The sequence below is a fragment of the Phyllobates terribilis genome, unplaced genomic scaffold (genome assembly GCF_046119375.1).
Source record: "Phyllobates terribilis strain yellow unplaced genomic scaffold, ASM4611937v1 Scaffold_4__5_contigs__length_816908805, whole genome shotgun sequence".
In the NCBI taxonomy this organism is placed as follows: Eukaryota; Metazoa; Chordata; class Amphibia; order Anura; family Dendrobatidae; genus Phyllobates; species Phyllobates terribilis.
In genome coordinates, this window is record NW_027362764.1 from 299,108,258 (window position 1) to 299,133,680 (window position 25,423).

At 42.5% G+C, this 25,423-nt stretch overlaps 1 protein-coding gene across 1 annotated transcript in view; it reads left to right on the forward strand.

Moving 5' to 3' along the window:
• The window catches only part of PKD1L1 (polycystin 1 like 1, transient receptor potential channel interacting), an 808,959-nt gene that overhangs the window by 98,553 nt on the left and 684,983 nt on the right, over window positions 1–25,423 (forward strand). Inside the window, exons 4-6 of the mRNA XM_073676922.1 lie at window positions 12–193; window positions 23,501–23,659; window positions 23,958–24,244. Of these exons, the coding sequence (XP_073533023.1) occupies window positions 12–193; window positions 23,501–23,659; window positions 23,958–24,244 (628 nt within the window). The remainder of the gene's footprint in view (window positions 1–11; window positions 194–23,500; window positions 23,660–23,957; window positions 24,245–25,423) is intronic.

Consider the following 25,423-nt stretch of genomic DNA (forward strand, 5'->3'; position numbering starts at 1 on the left):
TATTTATTTAGGTGCAAAGAACCTGTGTGCTTGCCATATGGTGATGGACGAGGAATGCTAGCCATTTTCACCAGTGCTGGTCCTTATATAAACGATGTTCACATGATTCTTCACAATGACCATATGCAAACAGGGAAGGTTTTCAATTTAGCGATTTCTGGATCTTTGGCATCTTTATTGGAGAGAACAAAAGGTAAATTCACAAAGTGAAACTCCACTAATAACAATGGCTAAAATACAATTTTTTAATCTTTGTAATGTTTGTTCCTTTTAACCATTGTTCAAGTTGGTACTTCAACTTAAGATTGTTTAACCCTTTCACCCCCGGGCCATTTTCCGTTTTTGAGTTTTCTTTTTTGCTCCCCTTGTTCCCAGAGCCATAGCGTTTTTATTTTTTGGTCAATATGGTCGTGTGAGGGCTTATTTTTGCGGGATGAGTTGTACTTTTCAACGCCATTACTAGTTTTACCATATCGTTTACGTGAAAACGGGAAAAAATTTCCAAGCGCGGAGAAATTGCAAAAAAAGTGCAATACCACAGATGTTTTTTTTTTATTTTTTTTACCACGTTCACTGAATGCTAAAACTGACCTGCCATTATTATTCTCCAGGTCATTACGAGTTCGTAGACACCAAACATGTATAGGTTCTTTTTTATTTAAGTAGTGAAAAAAAATTCCAAAGTTTGGTAAAAAAAAAAAAATGGTGCCATTTTCCGAGACCATCTCCATTTTTTGGGATATGGGGCCAGATGAGGGCTTATTTTTTGTGTACTGAGCTGAAGTTTTATTGATGCCATTTTGGGGTAGATCTGATGTTTTGATCGCCCGTTATTGCATTTTATTGCAATTTTGCGGCGACCAAAAAACGTAATTCTGGCGTTTAGAATTTTTTTCTCGTTACGCTGTTTACCGACCGGATTAATTCTTTTTTTATATTGATAGATCGGGCGATTCTGAACGCGGCGATACCAAATATGTGTATGTGTTTTTTTTTTTTTTATTATTTTATTTTGAATGGGGCGAAAGGGGGGTGATTTAAACTTTTATATTTTTTTAATTTTTTTAATATTTTTTAAAACATTTTTTTTCACTTTTTGCTTGCTTCTATAGTCTCCATGGGAGACTAGAAGCAGCAACTGTCCGATCGCCTCTGCTAAATACAGGGGACGAGCAGATCCCCTGCATGCAGCAGAAATGGTCCTGTGCTATGAGCGCCGACCACTAGGTGGCGCTCAAAGGGACCAGCTCATGACAACCACAGGCGTCTGCTGCAGACCCTGGGTTGTCATGCCCACCCATCGGTGACCCGCGATCACGTGATGGGGTCGCCGATGGGCGGGGCTTAGGACGCGCTTCCAGGAAGCGCGCGTTAAATGCCGCTGTCGGAGATTGACAGCGGCATTTAACATGTTAACAGCCGCGGGTGGATCACGACTCCACCCACGGCTGTTGCAGGCACATGTCAGCTGTAAGAATCAGCTGACGTGTGCTCGGTTCAGTGCGGGCTCACCGCCGGAGCCCTCACTGAACCGGGGGTGATGACACAGGGCATACTAATACGCCCTATGTCGTAAAGGGGTTAAAAGAAAAATAATTCTGCAATAGAATCTGTCATCAGGTTTTTACTACTCCATCTGAGAGCAGCATGATGTAGAGACAGAGACCCTGATTCCAATTCTGTATCACTAAATGAGCTGGGTATTTTATTTTTTTTAAAAATCTGTTTTATCTGCTGCAGATCTAGCAGTTCTCTAATCCTGATCTCTGTATAACCCCACCCACACCACTGATTGGTAGCTTTCTGCTTTACACTAGGCATAGGCACCTGGTTGGAGGTAGGGTTATACAGAGCTCATTAATATGGAGGACTGCCTGGCACCAGGTTTACTAGTCCTCTATAGTGTTGAGCCACCCCCGTAGTGTTCGAGTTCGGTTCGGTTCGTCAAACACCCGTGTGTTCGCCGAACTGTTCGTCGAACACCTTCGAACACCGTTAAAACCAATGGCAGGCAAACAAAAACACATAGAAACACATAGAAAACACCTTCAAAGGTGTCCAAAAGCTGACAAACTGCTCAGAAGACACAACTAACACATGGAAAAGTGACAAGTACATATAGTCATGCGAAAAGAAAAGAGGTGGAGGAGTAAAAGGAGGGGGAGACACAGATATAGGCATGTCATGCCCTTCTAAAATCCAAAAAGTGAGAAGCCGACACGTTCAGTCCGCTCCTGCCCGTGCCACCTCCGTGTCGCCGGGTTTGTGCCAGAGCCGCGCTGAACCCTGACGGCCAGCCCCCCTCTCCCAATACTGGTGCCTGTCCGCTGGTGGGTCGAGCGAGCCCCCCTGTGGTGGAGGCAGCTCTAAGCTTTTTAATTTAAATTGTCTCTCTAATTTGAATGAATACACTATAAATCCATTTACAAGGATCTATTGGAGGGCAAGTCTCATGCCAGCAGCCGCGTAATTCCAGCTCCAGTAGTGTCCGCTAAAGCTGCTGCAGTTAAAAAGCTTTTATAAGGATCGAGCTCGGCTGTCCACCGCAAGGCATCCTACTGCCAGTCCCAGCCCCTATGCCTTGGGGTGCCTCCTGATGCTCTTCACTGAGTATCCCGTGGTCCCGAAGCATTTCCTTTGAAAACATTAAGTGTCCAAACTACAGGTGGTGTAGCTTGCTTAACAGCCGGGATAATCCGCTGACTAGCAGACACTGCTACTAGGCACAAAGTATTTCCTGGGCTAGATGCAGTTAAAAATTTGTAATTAGATACTCTCGTTGGATGCTGAGAAAGCATTCCATAGAGTCTCCTGGCACGCCATATATGATTCTCTTAAAAAGCTTGGGGTAGGGGTCTAGGGGACCCTTTTATAGCCAAAATCACGGCCCTGTATCACAATACGTCACCTAGGCTGAAGATAAATGGAACTGTAGCACCCTAAGGGCTCGGTTGCTACAGAGGTATTGCACCTCACCCAGAGGTGTGATATCTCACTCTCAGGTAAGGATGGAGTGTGGATCAGGACCCGACACCTGCATGCATTACACCACATTGCCGTGGGGCAGGGCGACCAATATGCCTCTGAGACGGGCACGACAGTCCCTGTCCCTGGCTGGAGTGGGGGGAGGGAACACTGAGGAAGGGGAACCCTGTAGTGCAGGAGCAGGGAGGAAGCAGTTCCTGGGTGCATTGAGAAGGGAGTATAAAAGGTGGGCACCATCTTAGTTCAGTGCAGAGAAGTCTGAGCAGAAGTGGCAGGGAGCAGGGGCTCTGCATGAGCTCTGCTCCGGAGGCGGGCCTAGTAACAGAGGCCCAGGCCTGGAAGAGGGAGAAGGAAGGAAGAGGAGCGGAGAAGGCTCCAGGAACGAGGAATGAAGGGATCCCAGGGGTGCGGACGGGCGAGTCGCCACCGCACGCCCAAATCCACCTGCGTGGAGGGGTCAGGCCAAAGGGGGAGACCGGTCCCCGAAACTAGTGGAGGCAGGAAACGACCCTCAGCTAGAAACCGGAGGCTGTGACATTTTATGTGGCGCAGCCCCTCGCTACACCCGCTAGGAAGGCACCACATAGGGTCAGGGAAACTGGCGCCAAGTTTACCAAGAGGAGGCCCGAGGCAGCCGGACAGAAGGGTTGGTAAGAAAGGCCAGACAAAGGACACACAAAGGGGGTCCTGTGAAGCGCTCCAAAGTTATCTGGGAGTTGTCTGAGCCCCTCACCTGGTGAGCACAGTACGACGTGGGCAGCCGTTACCTGCAGATGTGGTCTGGATAATAAGAACTGTGAGTAAAGGCCCTGGACTGCATCACTGACTCTGTGTCGTTACTGCTGCTGCCCTGCACCATCACCCCCATCCTCCGCATACACTGCCCTGAGGCTATACTCCTCCCGTGGGGAGTTATGCTACGCTCTGCTGCACCCACAACACCAGCCTCAGCGGTCTGCCCTGCAGCGGCGGTTCACTCTGACCGCAATCCACGGGTGGCGTAGTCGGACATTTAAACATCAAAACCACATAAATAGTTCTGCCACTGGTTTGACCACCCTGAGCCACGGAACCGGGTCGCCGCCACGAAGACTACAACCACCAGCATCCACCAAAAAGGGTCCGGCTCCGGGTGTCCCAAGGCCCAGGGGGTGCATCAGAACATTTTCATCACCTTTCACAATCACCAATGGGACAAGGCAGGGATGTCCTCTGTCCCCTCTCTTATACATCCTAGTGACGGAGCACCTGCTCTTATCAATTCGCCATAACCCCAATATTAGGTGGATTGAGGTGGGAGGCACCGAGTACAAGTGCTCTCTATTTGCTGATGATGTCCTAGTATATATCACTCAATCACATATATCCATCCATGCTGTTATGGCTGAAATAGATCACTTTGTTACATGGTCAAATTTTAAAATCAATGCAGCGAAGTCTGAGGCCCTCAATGTCTCCCTCCCCAAATCCATATAGGATTCTATCCAGTCCAACTTTCCCTTTGCCTGGCCCTCACAGGGTATCAAATACTTAGGAATTCCTATTCATAGAGACCTCTCCCATCTATGTTATCTTAATTTTGGGCCCTTTATTGAACAACTCCATACAGACCACGGTTGGCAAGTTAGAACTGTAAGATTCACTACGTGAACCACTGGTGTTTTGTGGAAAAGCACATGTACACTGTGTTCCAAATTATTATGCAAAAAGTGTTTAGGAGTGATAAGGGAAGAATTTGTTTGTCAGTTAAACTCATTGATGGTGATGTGTGTCAGGGCTCTTTATATCACTGTAAGCAATTGCAGACACCTGTGCTAATTAGTTTGGCAGGTGTGTCCAATGAAAGGCAAGACTACTTAAGAAGGCTGTCTCACATTATTAAGCAGCCTACATTTTCTGCCAAAATAGGAAAGAAAAAGGATGTGTCGGCTGCTGAGAAGCAACAAATTGTGGAGTGTTTAGGTCAAGGTATGACTACAATCAACATTGTGCGATGATCAGGATGAAGTGTCTTGGCAATCAAGAAGTATGTAGCTGATTCACAGTACACACGTGTGCGTGCTGATAAGGGCAAATTGAGGACTCTTTCCTACAGGCAATTACGTCAGGTTAAAAGAGCAGCGGCAAAAAAGCCTTGTCATAGCAGCAGACAAGTTTTTGAAGCTGCTGGTGCCTCCAACGTCCCCCGAACAACAAGATGCAGGGTCCTTCAGAGGTTTGCAGCTGTGCATACGCCATCCTGTCGACCTCCTCTATCCACTTCACACAAGCAGAAACGGCTCCAGTGGGCTAAACATTACATGAAGACTGATTTCAAAACTGTTTTGTTCACGGATGAGTGCCGTGCAGCGCTCGATGGTCCAGATGGATGGAGTGGAGGATGGCTGGTTGATGGACACCCCACGCAAACACGGCTACAGCGCCAACAAGGAGGAGGTGGAGTAATGTTTTGGGCTGGAATCATGGGGAGAGAGATTGTCGGCCCCTTTAGGATCCCTGAAGGCGCTAAAGATGAACTCCATAATGTATGTGGATTTTCTCAAACAGCACTTCCTGCCATGGTTCAAGAAGAAGAACCGTGTATTTCACAGCAAGATCATTTTTTTGCATGATAATGCACCATCTCATGCTGCACATAAAACATCTGCATCTCTGGCTGATATGGGCATAAAAGGGGACAAACTTATGGTGTGACCCCCATGCTCCCCTGACCTCTACCCCATTCAGAACCTCTGGAGCATCATCAAAAGGAGTGTCTATGATGGCGGGAGGCAGTTCACATCTAAGCAACTGCTCTGGGAGGGTATTCTGTCCTCATGCAAAACAATTGAAGCAGAAACCATCCAAAACCTGACAAATTCAATGGACGAGAGAGTTCAGAAGCTCCTTTCGAACAAGGGGTCCTATGTGATAATGTAACATCACCTAGAATAAAGTTTTGAGTTGAAAACTGTTTGATTTCAGTTTCTAATAACCTGCTAATGCTTATAATTTCAAAAATGACAATTTTTTTGGTCTTTATTAAAATGAAAAGGTTGATCGAAAAGTTTGGGGGATCTAAGAGTGTGGCAACCCAGTAGTCATGATTACTTCGAATTCTGACTATATGAGGGTCATGTTGCAGGTAGTGCAGCAAGAAGGCACTTATGTGTCTTGCGCATCTCGGAGCCCCAAAATTATTTTCCGGGCTAGATGCAGCTAAAAATTATTATTAATTTTAAATCTGGTGGAGCTTAGTATAGATGGCCTAATAGGATCAGTGCTGCACACTGCTACAAAGCCCAAATTATTTTCCAGCCAAGATACAGATAAACATGATTAGTAATTTTAAATCTGGTGGAGCTTATTATAGATGGCCTAATAGAATCAGTGCTGCACACTGCTACAAAGCCCAAATTATTTTCCAGCCAAGATACAGATAAACATGATTAGTAATTTGAAAGCTTAAAACGGTTGGTAGGGTGATTTTAACCAATCATCAAGCTTTTACTCTCCCCAGGATGACACAGGGGTAGAAAAGTCGTTTCGGATCCATGATTTGTTCATCTTTATGAACGTGAGTCTGTCTACATTATCAGTGGAGAGCCGCGTGCGCTTATCTGTCAGCACACCACCAGCAGCGCTGAACACACGTTCAGACAACGCTGGCTGCGGGGCATGACAAGATCTCCAAGGCGTAAGTGGCTAGCTCCGGCCATTTATCCAGATTGGAAGCCCAAAAAGAGCAAGGGTCCAGTGACACAGTCATGGCTTCAATGTTTACTTGGAGATACTCCTGTACCATCGTCTCTAGGCGTTGACTATGTGTCAGACTTCTTGTCTCCTGTGGCCTTGCAAAGGATGGGCTAAAAAAGTGGTGAAATGATTCCGCAAAATTGATGTTACCAGCAGATACTGTGGTTCTGTTACGGTTTGAGTGCTGAACACTTGACGGTCCCACGGTTGGCAAGTTGGAACTGTGAGATTCACTACGTGCACCACTGGTGTTTTGTGGAAAAGCACATGTAAGATTCTGCAACAGTCTCTGCTGATACTCCTGCATGCGTGCATCCCTTTCTATGGCAGGAATAATTTCGGCAAATTTACTTTTGTACCGGGGATCTAACAGTGTGGCAACCCAGTAGTCAGGATTATTTCTAATTCTCACAATTCGAGGGTCATGTTGCAGGTAGTGTAGCAAGAAGGCACTCATGTGTGTTGCGCATCCAGGAGCACCAAGTCCCTGTTGTGTTGGTGGCGAGGTAACAATCATGCTTCCTTCCTCTGTCCTCTCCCCCCAACCTCGCACAACAGAAATGTGATCAAGGTCTCCCTCATCTGATGAGTCTTCCATCAGTTCGTCCTCCACTTCTTCCTGGGCTCCTGCACCTTCCTCACTAGTTTGGCTGCTACCATGCGCCCTGGTAAAACCATCTCCCCCACCCTCACATGCCTGCCGCCTTGGTGCTGCCGACCGTCTGGACCTTGCAGATGTTAGCCCTTCCGCATACAACTCCTCCTCCTCTACTTCCTCCACCTCCTCTTGTGCCACCACCTGACTCCGAATTCTGTTTAACATGTGCTCCAGCATGTAAATCACCGGAATAGTCATGCTGATAATGGCATCGTCAGCACTAAACATCTTCGTCGCCATTTCAAAACTGTGCAGAAGGGTGCATAGGTCCCTGATCTGAGACCACTCCTCCAGCGTGATTTGCCCCACCTCTGGATCTCGTTGGCCCAGGCTATACGTCAGAACGTATTGCACCAGGGCTTGTCGGTGCTGCCACAGTCGCTGCAACATGTGCAGAGTTGAATTCCACCGGGTAGGCACATCGCATTTTAGCCGGTGAAGTGGCAGGCCCAACGACTTCTGTAGAGATGTAAGTCGCTGAGCTGCGGGATGCGAACGGCGGAAGTGAGCACACAGTGACCGTGCCCTCTGCAGAAGGCCATCTAGTCTGGGATAGTGGGCTAAAAATTGCTGGACAACCAGGTTCAACACGTGAGCCATACAAGGCACGTGTGTGACATTGCCCCGGCGAAGGGCCGCACCCAGGTTTGCAGCATTGTCGCACACGGCCTTCCCTGGTTTCAGGTCCAGTGGAGACAACCATTCATGAAATTGGTTCTCCAGAGCTGACCACAACTCCTCAGCTGTGTGACTCACATTTCCCAGACATTTCAAAGTAAAAACCGCCTGATGACGTTGAGCCCTACTGCCAGCATAGTAAGGAGGTGTGCAGGATCCCTTCTGCGCAGTTAGAAAGCTTGTGGCATGACCAGACAGGCTTTGGGTGCAGGTGGAAGACCGAGAGGAGGTTGAGGAGGCAGAAGCAGTGGAGGAACTTTGACATAAAGAGGATTGACGCACAACTCGTGGGGACGGCAAGACTTGGACAGCAGCCCCTTGTCCTGCTGTCACCATAGTTACCCAGTGCCCAGTCAGCGACATGTAACGCCCCTGTCCATGCCTACTCGTCCAAGTGTCTGTGGTGAAATGCACCCTGTCACACACAGAGTTTCTCAAAGAAGCGGTGATGTTGTGTGCGACATGCTGGTGGAGCGCAGGCACACCTTTCTTTGAGAAGTAGTGCCGACTGGGCATCTGGTACTGGGGCACTGCGACGGACATAAGGTCTCGAAAATCCTCTGTGTCCACCAGGCGGAAAGGCAGCATTTCTGTAGCCAAGAGCTTGCAGATGGTGAAATTCAACCTCTTAGCTTTCTCATGGCTAGGAGGAAATGGTCTTTTACTTGTCCACATCTGAGGGACCGAGGGCTGACTATTGTGCTTAGACGGGGTTGATAAGGGTGTCCCCGGCAAACTGCCGGTCTGTGAGGAAGATGCAGTCGGACATGTTAGGTTGCCTTCATCCAAAGGTGGTGCTATCGATGTTGGACAGCGCTCAACACCAGCTGGTGTTACCACCTCCAAAGAAAATGATGACCTGCCAATCACGCTGGCTGTTGCGGGTAAAGAGGTGGCAGGTCTGCGCCCCAAAACAGGTGTGACTGCTGTCCCCCCAGTCACAGAGGATGAAGAGGCCGCGGATGCACAAGATATGGCAGACGGTGGTTGGCCCGGCCGGCTAGGCCGCATTGTAGCACACTGAGCTTCCCACTGCAACTTATGCTTCATGTCCATGTGCCGGTTCATACATGAAGTACTCAAACTATGTATTTTTTGGCCTCTACTTAGCTTTTGCTGACAAATGTTACAGATAACACGAGTTGGGTCATCTTTATCGATCTGAAAAAATGCCCAGGCTATGCAAGGCTTAGCACCCATGCGACCTGAAGAGCCACCACGACTTGTGGTGAGAGGCAGAGTTGTGTTTGAGGATGCAGTTGTTGACGTGCTTCCAGTACTACGTCTCTGTCCAGGAAGGCGCAACCTGACCTCGTCGTCACTAGCATCTTCCTCCACCTCCTCTGCTGACCTCATCTCTTGGCTGACTGTGGCTTGACAGTAAGTGGGATCTCCAACCTCATCATCATCACCCTGTGCGTTATCACACCCGTCGTCCTCAGAGCCAACCTGTTCCTGCCCTGACAAAAAACTAAAGTTGTCGCTCCAATCAGGTATTTGAGTCTCATCATCGTCTTCCTCATTGTCTCCACCAACAGGAGTTACAGTTTGGGAATGAGGGTCTACATTATGGTCAGAACCTTCTGCGTCTGGTCCTGGATCCGACTCATAAAGATTCTGGGCATCAGTGCAGATCATTTCCTCGTCTGGATTCACAGAAGCGCTGGAGTCGACCTCTGATTCCCAGGCTATAGTATGAGTAAACAGCTCTGCAGACTCAACCATCTGTTCTACCTCATACTCAGACGGGCAGCTGGAGATTTGGGAGCTGTGAGGAAGCAAGTGCGATTGGGGTGACACCTTTGAGGACTGGAGTATTTGTGATGTTGAAGTTGATGTGGAGGAGAGCCCACTTAAAGGAGCACTTGATATCCGTTGAAGCACCTGCTGTTTTTGTGCCTCATCTGGAATTTGTAGCGATTGACGTGGCCGTAAGAAAGGGATCTTATCACATTGTCCGCTAAAAGAAGTAGACATTTTAGTTTGGCTGGAAGATGGTCTTTCTTCTGCAGATGTTACTGTTGCTTTAACACCTACCCCACGGACACAACCTTTTTTCCCCTTCCCAACACGCCTATTCCCCTTTCCACCAGCAGCAGGCCTTTTTCCACTCATTTTGGTGGTTAACTAATTCACAACTCTGGAGTTGTTTGCACAAAAAAACAATGGATGGGAACCGAGCAGAGCTGAGTGGCCAAACTGTGGTATTAGGCCAAAACTATTGGCTGGGTTAGATGCAGAAAAAAATTATATTCGATTTGCAACCTGATGGAGGTCAGTATAGATGGACTAATAGAACAAGTCCCACACACAGCTAGAAGCCCAAATATTTTTTCAGAGGTAGATGCAGAAAAAAAATATATTCAGTTTGCAACCTGATGGAGGTCAGTATAGATGGACTAATAGAGAAAGTCCCACACACTGCTAGAAGGCCAAATATTTTTTCAGAGCTAGATGCAGATAAAAATTATTTTTAATTTGCAACCTGATGGAGGTCAGTATAGATGGACTAATAGAGAAAGTCCCACACACTGCTAGAAGGCCAAATATTTTTTCAGAGCTAGATGCAGAAAAAAGTTATATTCAGTTTGCAACCTGATGGAGGTCAGCATAGATGGACTAATAGAACAAGTCCCACACACAGCTAGAAGCCCAAATATTTTTTCAGAGGTAGATGCAGAAAAAAATTATATTCAGTTTGTAACCTGATGGAGGTCTGTATAGATGGATTAATAGAACAAGTCCCACACACAGCTAGAAGCCCAATATTTTTTCAGAGGTAGATGCAGAAAAAAAATATATTCAGTTTGCAACCTGATGGAGGTCAGTATAGATGGACTAATAGAGAAAGTCCCACACACTGCTAGAAGGCCAAATATTTTTTCAGAGCTAGATGCAGACAAAAAAATATTTTTAATTTGCAACCTGATGGAGTTCAGTATAGATGGACCAATAGAGAAAGTCCCACACACTGCTAGAAGGCCAAATATTTTTTCAGAGCTAGATGCAGATAAAAATTATTTTTAATTTGCAACCTGATGGAGGTCAGTATAGATGGACTAATAGAGAAAGTCCCACACACTACTAGAAGGCCAAATATTTTTTCAGAGCTAGATGCAGAAAAAAATTATATTCAGTTTGCAACCTGATGGAGGTCAGTATAGATGGACTAATAGAACAAGTCCCACACACAGCTAGAAGCCCAAATATTTTTTCAGAGGTAGATGCAGATAAAAATTATTTTTAATTTGCAACCTGATGGAGGTCAGTATAGATGGACTAATAGAGAAAGTCCCACACACTGCTAGAAGGCCAAATATTTTTTCAGAGCTAGATGCAGATAAAAATTATTTTTAATTTGCAACCTGATGGAGGTCAGTATAGATGGACTAATAGAGAAAGTCCCACACACTACTAGAAGGCCAAATATTTTTTCAGAGCTAGATGCAGAAAAAAATTATATTCAGTTTGCAACCTGATGGAGGTCAGTATAGATGGACTAATAGAACAAGTCCCACACACAGCTAGAAGCCCAAATATTTTTTCAGAGGTAGATGCAGATAAAAATTGTTTTTAATTTGCAACCTGATGGAGGTCAGTATAGATGGACTAATAGAGAAAGTCCCACACACTGCTAGAAGGACAAATATTTTTTCAGAGCTAGATGCAGATAAAAATTATTTTTAATTTGCAACCTGATGGAGGTCAGTATAGATGGACTAATAGAGAAAGTCCCAAACACTGCTAGAAGGCCAAATATTTTTTCAGAGCTAGATGCAGAAAAAACTTATATTCAGTTTGCAACCTGATGGAGGTCTGTATAGATGGGTTAATAGAACAAGTCCCACACACAGCTAGAAGCCCAATATTTTTTCAGAGGTAGATGCAGAAAAAAAATATATTCAGTTTGCAACCTGATGGAGGTCTGTATAGATGGATTAATAGAACAAGTCCCACACACAGCTAGAAGCCCAATATTTTTTCAGAGGTAGATGCAGAAAAAAAATATATTCAGTTTGCAACCTGATGGAGGTCAGTATAGATGGACTAATAGAGAAAGTCCCACACACTGCTAGAAGGCCAAATATTTTTTCAGAGCTAGATGCAGAAAAAAATTATATTCAGTTTGCAACCTGATGGAGGTCAGTATAGATGGACTAATAGAACAAGTCCCACACACAGCTAGAAGCCCAAATATTTTTTCAGAGGTAGATGCAGATAAAAATTATTTTTAATTTGCAACCTGATGGAGGTCAGTATAGATGGACTAATAGAGAAAGTCCCACACACTGCTAGAAGGCCAAATATTTTTTCAGAGCTAGATGCAGATAAAAATTATTTTTAATTTGCAACCTGATGGAGGTCAGTATAGATGGACTAATAGAGAAAGTCCCACACACTGCTAGAAGGCCAAATATTTTTTCAGAGCTAGATGCAGAAAAAAATTATATTCAGTTTGCAACCTGATGGAGGTCAGTATAGATGGACTAATAGAGAAAGTCACACACACAGCTAGAAGCCCAAATATTTTTTCAGAGGTAGATGCAGATAAAAATTATTTTTAATTTGCAACCTGATGGAGGTCAGTATAGATGGACTAATAGAGAAAGTCCCACACACTGCTAGAAGGCCAAATATTTTTTCAGAGCTAGATGCAGAAAAAAATTATATTCAGTTTGCAACCTGATGGAGGTCAGTATAGATGGACTAATAGAACAAGTCCCACACACTGCTAGAAGCCCAAATATTTTTTCAGAGCTAGATGCAGAAAAAAATTATATTCAATTTGCAACCTGATGGAGGTCAGTATAGATGGACTAATAGAATGATGCTATGCCCAAAAGATTTTACTTCACTAGGTGCAGTAAAAAAATTGGTATTCTATACACAGGTGGTATATCTTGCAACACAGATAGGCTACTCCACTGACTAACACACTCTGCAATAGGCCAAAAAAGATTAGCTTTGCTAGATTCAGCCAAATGCTGTGAAAAAAACTTGCACAGCATTGGCACAGACCTGCCTGGCAAAAACTGATAGGAACTGATGTAACCTAGTCCTGAAAAGGACTGCAATTACAATTAGTCTTTACTCCCACAATCTATCTATTTAAGAGCACAGACCTGCCTGATAAAAGTCGTAGGAAATGCTGTAACCTAGTCCTTAAAAGGACTGCAATCACAACTATTCCCTACTCCCAAGCTATCTGTAGATTTGTGCGAAAATTGGCTTGAAATTAACAAGGTATAGCGCACACAGCAACAGCGGTGCCGTCTAACACGCAGCTGCAGCAGTGAGAAAATGGTGGCGACGGGGAAAATGGCTTGGTCTTATAGGGCAAGGACATGTGACATACACTGCCAATGACACATGCCCTTGCTTGTGTGAAAAACAGCAGTTCGCTCCGTGTGTGCGCTGCTGATAGGCTGACAGACTGCACCTCCCCACTGCAAATGCGGGAAAGAGAAAAAAAAATGGAGATCTTCATTATTCCTGCAGAGATCCATCCCCTGCCCCTCCCCCCACCCCGCTGTACACTCAAACTGCGTATTAACATTAATTTTCATCATTACTGAGAAAAAATCCAGTTATGATTTTGGTGCACGAACAGTTATCGAACATAACCTCGAACAGCCGAATTTTTCTCAAATCGTTCGTGTTCGCCGAACGGCTCGAACACCGCCCAAAACAGCTCGAATTTGAGATTGGCGAACAGTTCGAGTAGAACAACGCTCATCTCTAATCTCTAGTCCTCTAGTGATAGAATCACTGTTTTGTCAGCAGGAGATTATCAAAACTACAGCAAGCAGCCCAATAAATTACCTAGCTGGAATCGGGGTCTCTGTCTCTACATTATGCTGCTGTCAGATGTGGTGGTATAAACCTGGTGGCAGATTCCATTTAAAAGTATGATATGAATTTTTAACAAATCACAGCTGACATCAAACCTAAGCACCATTACCCCGATTATCTATCTATCCATCCTGAGGGTTCTGGCTGTGAATTTACTGTACTTGGCTTCTGAAATTTCTTGTTCCTTTGATATGTGTACAAGAAAAAAAACAGACGGCATATGCATGGTCCTTGTGCCGTCAGTTTTTTTTTTTTTTGCACCCATTGCAATTTTTTTTTTCTTGCATTGCACTCATCGATTTTAAGTGCTAATGTGAGCGAACCTTTGGATTGTTGTATTGTTTGGATATACAGTGGGGAAAATAAGTATTTGACACACTGCCGATTTTGCAAGTTTTTCTACCTCTAATTTTTATCGTAGGTACACTTCACCTATGAGAGCCTGAACCTAAAAATAAAATCCAGAAAATCACATTGTATGATTTTTAAATAATTAAATTGCATTTTATTGCATGAAATAAGCATTTGATCACCTACCAACCAGCAAGAATTCTGGCTCTCACAGACCTGTTAGTTTTTATTTAAAGTGAACCTGTCACCAAGAAAATGCAATGCGATCTGTGGGCATCATGTTTTAGAGAAGGATTTCTGGTCCAGTGGGCAGTCCTATCAGTGACCGTTATTTCTGTATGCACACTTATATAAAGATAGCTGTCAGTTATTAATAGCCCCCCTCACTGGACCAAAAATGACAGAAAGAGCAGAGGATTAAATTATGAAAATACTGGTTGTATCTAGTCTTTTCTCACAACACTATGCATCAATCTGCTGAGCTCCCCCTACTTTATAACATGATGCATGCAGTTTATACTGCATTTTCATGGTGACAGGTTTCCTTTAAGAAACCCTCCTACTCTGCACTTATTACCTGTATAAAAGACACCTGTCCACACACTCAATCACACTCCAACCTCTCCACCATGGCCAAGACCAAAGAGCTGTTTAAGGACACCAGGGACAAAATTGTAGACCTGCACAAGGCTGGATGGGCTACAGGACAATAGGCAAGCAGCTTGGTGAGAAGGAAACAACTATTGGCACAATTATTAAAAAATGTAAGTATCAATCTTCCTCTTGTCTTGGGCTCCATGCAAGCTCTCACCTCGTGGGGTAAGGATGTATCTATGAAAGGTCAGGAATGAGCCCATAACTACATGGAAGGACCTGGTCAATGACCTGAAGAGAGCTGGGGCCACAGTCTCAAACCTTACCGTTAGTAACACACTACGCCGTCATGAATTAAAATCCTGCAGGGTATGCAAGGTCCCCCTGCTCACGCCAGCACATGTCCAAGCCCATTTGAAGTTCACCAATGACCATTTGGATGATCCAAAGGAGGCATGGGAGAAAGTCATGTAGTCAGATGAGACCAAAATAGAACTTTTTGGTATCAACTCTACTCCCCGTGTTTGGAGGAAGAAGAAGAGTGAGTACAACCCCAAGAACATCGTCCCAACCGTGAACCATGTTGGGTGGGAACATCATACTTTGAGGGTGCTTTTCTGCAAAAAAGGGTCATGTATCTCGAGATTTTGGCCAACAACCTCCTTCATTCAGTAAGAGCATGAAGATGGGTCGTGGCTGGGTCTTCCAGCATGACAATGACCTAAAACATACAGCCAGGGCAACTAAGGAGTGGCTCCGTAAGAAGCATTTCAAGGTCCTGCAGTGACCTAGCCAGTCTCCAGACCTGAACCCAATAAAAAATCTTTGGAGGGAGCTAAGACTCAATGTTGCCCAGCGACAGCCCCGAAACCTGAAAGATCTGGAGAAGATCTTTATGGAGGAGTGGGCCAAAATTCCTCCTCCAGTGTGTGCCAACTTAGTCAAGAACTACAGGAAACATCTAACCTCTGTATTTGCAAACAAAGGTTTGTGTACCAAATATTAAGTTCTGTTTTTCTATTGTATCAAATACTTTTTTCATGCGATAAAATGCAAATGAATTAAGTAAAAATCATACAATGTGATTTTCTGGATTTTTTTTTTTTTTTCGATTCTTTGTCTCACAGTTGAAGTGTTCCTACAATAAAAATTACAGACCTCTCCATTCTTTGTAGGTAGAAAAATTAGCAAAATCGTCAATGTATCAAATGCTTATTTTACCCACTGTAATACATATATTATATATATATATATACATATATATACACATTGCTGCGGTTTTGAATTTTTAGTGCTTCTTACTCATGAAGTTTTTTCCAGCAACCCCAGAAAGAATGACTCTGCATTCTCACAGGGAAAAGCATACCCCATTCTGCCAACTGATGCAGTTCTTAGCAGTTAGACCCCGAGCATAACAACTTACCTATTTTTTTCTTTTGACAATCTTTTTAAACTTTAACCCCTTTCTGACATTGTGCATAATAATAGGTCCCTGTGCCCTGGACATTATGGACCAGGAACGTATTATTACGACACGGCAACCGCGCCTGCACACGGGCCCACACCGCTCCCGGAATTTTAACCCACTAAATGCTGCGATCGCAGCATTTAGCGAGCGAGCAGAGGGACAGAAACCTCTCTGCTCTTGGATTGGAGACCCCACGCCGTCAGCGTGGGGTGCAGATCATTGCCATGATGACTCGATGTTGGGTCACCAGGCACTAGCAAGTTAGTTTGCTCATGTGCAGTGCATGATTAAAGTAACTTGTGTCTGCAGCGTTGACAATTTAAAATGTATAGCAGTGATCCTTCACTGCTATACATTATAACGGCGATCAGAGTGCAGAAAGTGAAAGTTCCATAGTGGGACTAAGTAAAAAAGTAAAAAAAAAGTTGTAAAAATATTAAAAAAAAAAAAAAATTAAAAAAATATATAATATATTGTGGTAAAGCAACTTGCTCGGCTCTCACAGAGGCAGACACAGGAAACACATCTCAGGTTAACTTCCTGCAGGTTTATTGATTTATGACATAAACCTCGGCAGAGTTCCACAAAATAAACACGTCCTCTCCAGAATAACGAAAAACAAAAAGATAAAGTATAGTACAGTCCATAGGGGAGCGGGGTTTCACCCGCTCTGGGAAGCACATTAAGGTTTCACCACCAAGTCCTTCTGTGGAGCTCTCTGGCTTCCACACTCATAGTCTGGATACTTCCTTCTCCTGACCACACTAGAGAAAAAAAGACAGTGACTAAGCACTTAACTTGCCAAGCCACACCCTGGTGAATTACTTCCCACTCTTCTCAATGTCATTCACAAAAAAACACCCCCTTTTAAAATGGTGGTTTAAGCCCCAGCACATAACATAACAAAGGAAGTTTGTAGGTTTAGTTCAGCTAGTAGCAACAGTGAAACATATTTTCCCTCACATATATCACCAGTGACTCTGTCACTATATATATATATATATATATATATATATATATATATATATATATATACATATATATATATATATATATATATATATATATATACAGTACAGACCAAAAGTTTGGACACACCTTCTCATTTAAAGATTTTTCTGTATTTTCATGACTATGAAAATTGTACATTCACACTGAAGGCATCAGAACTATGAATTAACACATGTGGAATTATATACTTAACAAAAAAAGTGTGAAACAACTGAAAATATGTCTTATATTCTAGGTTCTTCAAAGTAGCCACCTTTTGCTTTGATGACTGCTTTGCACACTCTTGGCATTCTCTTGATGAGCTTCAAGAGGTAGTCACCGGAAATGGTCTTCCAACAATCTTGAAGGAGTTCCCAGAGATGCTTAGTACTTGTTGGCCCTTTTGCCTTCACTCTGCGGTCCAGCTCACCCCAAACCATCTCGATTGGGTTCAGGTCTGGTGACTGTGGAGGCCAGGTCATCTGGCGTAGCACCCCATCACTCTCCTTCTTGGTCAAATAGGCCTTACACAGCCTGGAGGTGTGTTTGGGGTCATTGTCCTGTTGAAAACTAAATGATGGTCCAACTAAACGCAAACCGGATGGAATAGCATGCCGCTGCAAGATGCTGTGGTAGCCATGCTGATTCAGTATGCCTTCAATTTTGAATAAATCCCCAACAGTGTCACCAGCAAAGCACCCCCACATGATCACACCTCCTCCTCCATGCTTCACGGTGGGAACCAGGCATGTAGAGTCCATCCGTTCACCTTTTCTGCGTCGCACAAAGACACGGTGGTTGGAACCAAAGATCTCAAATTTGGACTCATCAGACCAAAGCACAGATTTCCACTGGTCTAATGTCCATTCCTTGTGTTCTTTAGCCCAAACAAGTCTCTTCTGCTTGTTGCCTGTCCTTAGCAGTGGTTTCCTAGCAGCTATTTTACCATGAAGGCCTGCTTGCACAAAGTCTCCTCTTAACAGTTGTTGAAGAGATGTGTCTGCTGCTAGAACTCTGTGTGGCATTGACCTGCTCTCTAATCTGAGCTGCTGTTAACCTGCGATTTCTGAGGCTGGTGACTCAGATAAACTTATCCTCAGAAGCAGAGGTGACTCTTGGTCTTCCTTTCCTGGGGCTGTCCTCATGTGAGCCTGTTTCTTTGTAGCGCTTGATGGTTTTTGCAACTGCACTTGGGGACACTTTCAAAGCTTGCCCAATTTTTCAGACTGACTGACCTTCATTTCTTAAAGTAATGATGGCCACTCGTTTTTCTTTACTTAGCTGTTTTTTTCTTGCCATAATACAAATTCTAACAGTCTATCCAGTAGGACTATCAGCTGTGTATCCACCAGACTTCGGCACAACACAACTGATGGTCCCAACCCCATTTATAAGGCAAGAAATCCCACTTATTAAACCTGACAGGTTACACCTGTGAAGTGAAAACCATTTCCGGTGACTACCTCTTGAAGCTCATCAAGAGAATGCCAAGATTGTGCAAAGCAGTCATCAAAGCAAAAGGTGGCTACTTTGAAGAACCTAGAATATAAGACATATTTTCAGTTGTTTCACACTTTTTTGTTAAGTATATAATTCCACATGTGTTAATTCATTGTTTTGATGCCTTCAGTGTGAATGTACAATTTTCAAAGTCATGAAAATACAGAAAAATCTTTAAATGAGAAGGTGTGTCCAAACTTTTGGTCTGTACTGTATATACAGGTGCGTCTCACAAGATCAGAATATCATCAAAAAGTTAATTTATTTCAGTTCTTCAATACAAAAGTGAAACTCATATATTATATATATAAAGTCATTACAAACAGAGTGATCTATTTCAAGTGTTTATTTCTGTTAATGTTGATGATTATGGCTTACAGCCAATGAAGTCATTATCTCAGTAAATTAGAATACTTTATAACAACAGCTTGAAAAATGTTTTTAAAATCCGAAATGTTGGCCTACTGATATGTATGTTCAGTAAATGCACTCAGTCCTTGGTCGGGGCTTCTTTTGCATCAATTACTGCATCAATATGGCATGGAGGCGATCAGCCTGTGGCACTGCTGAGGTGTTATGGAAGCCCAGGTTGCTTTGATAGCAGCCTTCAGCTCATCTGCATTGTTGGTTCTGTTGTCTCTCATCTTCCTCTTGACAATACCCTATAGATTCTCTATGGGGTTAAGGTCAGGCGAGTTTGCTGGCCAATCAAGCACAGTGATACTGTTGTCTTTAAACCAGGTATTGGTAACTTTGGCAGTGTGGACAGGTGCCAAGTGCTGCTGGAGAATGAAATTTCCATCTCCAAAAAAGCTTGTCGACAGAGGGAAGCATGAAGTGCTCTAAAATTTCCTGGTAGACAGCTGCGCTGACTTTGGTCTTGATAAAACACAGTGGACCTACACCAGCAGATGACATGGCTCCCCAAACCATCACTGATTGTGGAAACTTCATACTAGATCTCAAGCAGCTTGGATTGTGTGCCTCTTCACTCTTCCTCCAGACTCTGGGACCTTGATTTCCAAATGAAATGCAAAATTTACTTTGCATATACTTAGTGTCAGTGACTGCCTTCTGGACATCTGTCGAGGCAGCAGTCTTCCCCATGATTGTGGAGCCTACTGAAACAGACTAAGGTACCTTATTAAATGCTTAGGAAGCCTTTGCAGGTGTTTTTTGTTAATTATTCTAATTTACTGAGTTAATAACTTTTATCTTTTCATTGGCTGTAAGCCATAATCATCAACATTAACAGAAATAAACACTTGAAATAGATGACTCTGTTTGTAATGACTCTATATAATATATGAGTTTCACTTTTTGTATTGAAGAACTAAAATAAATTAACTTTTTGATGATATTCTAATTTAGTGAGAAGCACGTGTGTGTGTATGTATACATATTAGTACCCATAAATAAATATTATTATGAAAAATAAATAAAAGTACACATATTTGGTATCGCTGCGTCTGTATCTGGAACGACCTGACCTATAAAACTGTCATACTAGTTAACCTTTTTAGTGAACACGGTAAAAAAAAAAAAAAAATGAAGCAAAAACAATGCTTTATCATCATACCGCCAAATATAAAGCGCAATAAAACGCAAGCAAAAAGACGAATGTAAATAAAAATGGTACCACTGAAAACGTCACCTCGTCCTGTAATGAACAAACTGCCACGCAGCTCCATCAGCCAAAAATTAAAAAGTTATAGGTCTCAGAATAACGCGATGCAAAAAAATAATGTTTTCTATAAAATAGTATTTATTGTGTAAAAGCGCCAAAACATAAAATAAGATATAAATGTAGTACCGCTGTAAACGTACTGACCCGAAGACTAAAACTGCCTTATCAATTTTACCACACGCGAAACAGTATTAAAAATAAACCCCAAAAAACATTTCCTAAATTGTTGGTTTTTGTTTATTCTGCCTCCCAAAAATTGGAATAAAAAGCGATCAAAAAATGTCACATGCCAAAAAATGGTACCAATAAAAATGTCAACTTGTCCCGCAAAAAAACAAGCCCTTACATGACTTTGTCGGCCGGAATATGGAAAAATTATAGCTCTCAAAATATGCTGATGCAAAAACTAGTCTTTGCAAAAAAAAAAAGCGTTTTTAGTGTGTGACAGCTGCCAAACATAAAAAAAAGCCCGATATAAATCTGGTATCTCTGTAATCGCACCGACCCGAAGAATAAAGTTATCTAATCACTTATACCGCACGAGGAACAGGGTAAAAAATAAATAAAACCAATTTTTCACCTGCTGCTGATTTATTCATTTTGCCTCCCATCGCAGTATGGCTCGGCTCGCATCTATTCTGCCCTGAGCGCTTACACCAGGGTTTCCGTGTAAATCTCTGAAATGCGTGATTCAAACAGAACCCCCGGCGGAAGATTCCCTGTAATGATACAGATGGAGTCACTGTGGACGCCGTCTGGCTTGTGATCCCACAGTGTTCGTCTTTTTATTAGGCATACATAAGAGTGCCGTCGGCCACAGTTTTGTGAACCTCTGAAAAAAAAGGACACCTCTAAACAGAGGCTAGATGGAGTCCAGAGTAACTCTGCTGCCTCATTATAGTGAATGGATCCCTCGGGGTAGGGTTATGGTTGCGTTGGGGTTGTGTTAGTGTTAGGGTTGGAATTTTTTCTAAAGTAAAGAAAAAAAAATGATGACAATATGGCGACTAGTGTTGACCGTAAGTGCTCGCTACTTGAGTTTGCATTGGGAGCTCTGGTATGCACCAAGTATCGCGGGTGCTCGAATGACATGTTTCACGGTTGTTAGACACCCAAAAAAATCATGCGGGGATTGCTCGTGTATGGCATACAATCCCGCGTGTTTTTTTGGCTGTACAACAGCCGCGAAACATGCAGGGCGGGGACTCAAGCATGTCACTCGAACACCCGCGATACTTGTTGCATACCCGAATACCCGATGCAAACTCAAGTAGCGAGCACTTGCGCTCAAGACTAATGACAACATATTTAATATGATGACCTAATGTGATCAAATTCTGTGTCGTACCTCTGGGTTCAAAATGTTCACTATACCCCTTGATAAAATACTTGAGGGGTCTAGTTTCCAAAATGAGGTCACTTGTGAGGGTTTCCACTGTTTAGGCACATCAGGGGCACTCCAAACGCGACACGGCATCCACTCTCGATTCCAGCCAATTTTGCGCTCAAAAAGTCACACCGTGCTCCTTCCCTTCTGAACCCTGCCGTGCGCCCAAACAGTGTTTTTTCCCAACATATAGGATATCGGCGCAATCAAGAGAAATTGCGTAACAATTTCTTGGGTCCATTTTCTCCTCTGACCCTTGTGAAAATAAAAAAATTTGGGCTAAAAGATAATTTTTGTGGAAAAAGTTAGATTTTTTTTATTCTACGTTATAAACTTCTGTGAAGCACCTGGGGGTTCAAGGCGCTCACCACACATCTAGATAAGTTCTTTGAGGGGTCTAGTTTCCAAAATGGGGTCATTTGTGGGGGTTTCCACTGTTTAGGCACATCAGGGGCTCCCCAGGCGCAACATGGTGTTGGCTAATTATTCAATCAAATTTTACATTCATAAAGTCAAATGGCGCTCCTTCCCTTCCAAACCCTGCTGTGTGCCCAAACAGTGGTTTTCCCCCACATATGGGGTATCGGCGTGCTCAGGAGAAATTGCACAACAAATTTTGGGGTCCATTTTTTCCTGTTACCCTTGCGAAAAAAAAAATTGGGTCTAAAGTAAATTTTTTGTGAAAAAAAGTTTATGATCATAGTTTTTTCAACATTCCAAAAAATTCCTCTGACGCACCTGAAGGGTTAATAAAGTTATTGAATGTGTTTTTGAGCACCTTGAGGGGTGCGGTTTTTAGAATAGTGTCACTTTTGGGTATTTTCTGTCAAAAAGGCACCTCAACCTCCCTTCAAATGTGATGTGGTTCCAAAAAAAATAAAATAAAAAAAATTGAAAATTTTGTTGGAAAAATTAGAAATCGCTGGTCAACTTTTAACCCTTTATAAGTTTCTAACAAAAAAAATGTTGGTTCCAAAATTGTGCTGATGTAAAGTAGACATGTGGGAAATGTTATTTAATGAAAATTCAAAGATTGAAAAGTATGAAATTTTCATAATTTTTGCCAAGTTTCCAATTTTTTTCACAAATAAACTCAAGTCATATCAAATAAATTTTACCACTGTCATGAAATACAATATGTCATGAAAAAACATCTCAGAATCAGGAGGATCCGTTGAAGCGTTCCAGAGTAATTACCTCATAAAGTGACAGTGGTCAGAATTGTAAAAATTGGCCCGGTCATTAACGTGCAAACAAACTTCGGGGTAAAGGGGTTAATAAAACATTGTAATATGTGGAATAACAGGAAGGTGATAGCTGCGGAGTTATCATTCATTTTTATGCAGTTAGGAATATATATCAACTGATGTTTTTATTTTTTTAATGGTATTTGACCATAGGCATACAGACTAGCTTAAAATGTCCCAATAGTTTTAACATACTTTGCATAAGTCAATACCAAAGGCGAATATCAGAGACTTTCTTTTCAGATAAATCGCCTTCTTTCTCCACTTATAAGCCCCTTGTCTTCTGAAAGGTATATCACTACACTAAATTAATCTTATGAACAGATCAGAAATTGATTTCTACATCTATTGCCTGCTTTATTTCTAGGTGTTCACAGCTTGAGAATGGAAAATCTCACAACAGTTACGGTGACAGTGAATTGGTCTGAACGTAGTGCGATCTCCTCTGTTGCACATGTTGGTCTGAATGGATGTTTTGCTACTTCTTTCAGTCTGTTTTTTTCAGATCCCGGAAATTATTCAATTAGTAAGTATCCTCTATTTCATACAAACTTCTTTAGTCCTCAATACACTTGCATCTGTAATTAACAGCTGGGCTACTTTATTGATGCATAATGTTTATTCATTATCCAAATTTCTAATAAGTACAGTTCACGGTACAAATAGGCCAACAGATGCATGTGGCAAAATTGTCCCCACCTGCAGTGGCCAATGGCTGCACGATTTTTGGTGTAAAACTTAGGCGTTACCTTCAAAATCGTGCTACATCATTCTTTAATAACATTTTGAACAGATATAACTTACTTTTCACTTTTATGTTGCAGAAGCACACATCAAAAATATTATCTCAGAAAAAGAATGTGAAATGAAGATAAAGACACTTAACAAGGAGCCATGGTCTTTACAAATCCATTATATGGAGAAACAAACCCCAATTTCTTGTATTTCTAATGAATTAGTACCAATGAAGTCTATTCTGATTGCATTTCAAAATATACCCCACCAGTTTCATGCCTTTCTGTTGCATGGAATACATCTGAATTTTCCTTGGTATTTTATCGATAACAATTATACTTCCACACAAAATCAGAATGAACTATCTTATCTTGTGGTAAGTGATTTAAAACACAATTTTACTATGCTATAATGTTCTGCAAAAATAAAGCCACACTCTATTCTGTTACAGTATAAAGCTACAATTAAGCAGCACTCTACTCTGCTACAGTATAAGGCAAAAAAACCCTACCATTCTATTCTATTACTGTTTAAGGTAAAAATAAAACACCACTCTACTATGCTGCAGTGTAAAGCATAACTCTTACAGTATTAAGGGTCTTCTAGTCTAGACACCCGATTTTTATGCTATTTTGATTTTATTTGTTTTTGTGGAAAAAGTATAAGGATTTTTGGGACAGGGTTTTTTACAATATATTTACACATGTTTGAAGTATGCTTACAAATTTTTATATCATGAAAAGAGTATAAATAAGTACTGTAAAAATGCAGTGAAGTGGGCAAGGAAAACAATACGGTGGTGAACGGTGGCCATGATCCCTGCTGTTGTACTTGTCTGAAACAAAAAAAGCAAAGAGATTCTTAATTGCTATGATTGTCGCTATCTTCGGTAGCAGAAGTAAAAAAAAAAATTGAAAATTAAAAAATGGCACCATGCTGAAAATTGAGTATCGATTTTTGGCACAGTTGGAGTCCTGTCAAAATTACGAAAAAAAAAAAAGATTTTGACTTGATTCTGGTACTGGATATAGGCACTTACAGTACAGACCAAAAGTTTGGACACACCTTCTCATTTAAAGATTTTTCTGTATTTTCAGGACTATGAAAATTGTACATTCACACTGAAAGCATCAAAGCTATGAATTAACACATGTGGAATTATATACTTAACAAAAAAGTGTGAAAAAACTGAAAATATGTCTTATATTCTAGGTTCTTCAAAGTAGCCACCTTTTGCTTTGATGACTGCTTTGCACACTCTTGGCATTCTCTTGATGAGCTTCAAGAGGTAGTCACCGGAAATGGTCTTCCAACAATCTTGAAGGAGTTCCCAGAGATGCATAGCACTTGTTGGCTCTTTTGCCTTCACTCTGCGGTCCAGCTCACCCCAAACCATCTCGATTGGGTTCAGGTCTGGTGACTGTGGAGGCCAGGTCATCTGGCGTAGCACCCCATCACTCTCCTTCTTGGTCAAATAGCCCTTACACAGCCTGGAGGTGTGTTTGGGGTCATTGTCCTGTTGAAAAATAAATGATGGTCCAAGTAAACGCAAACC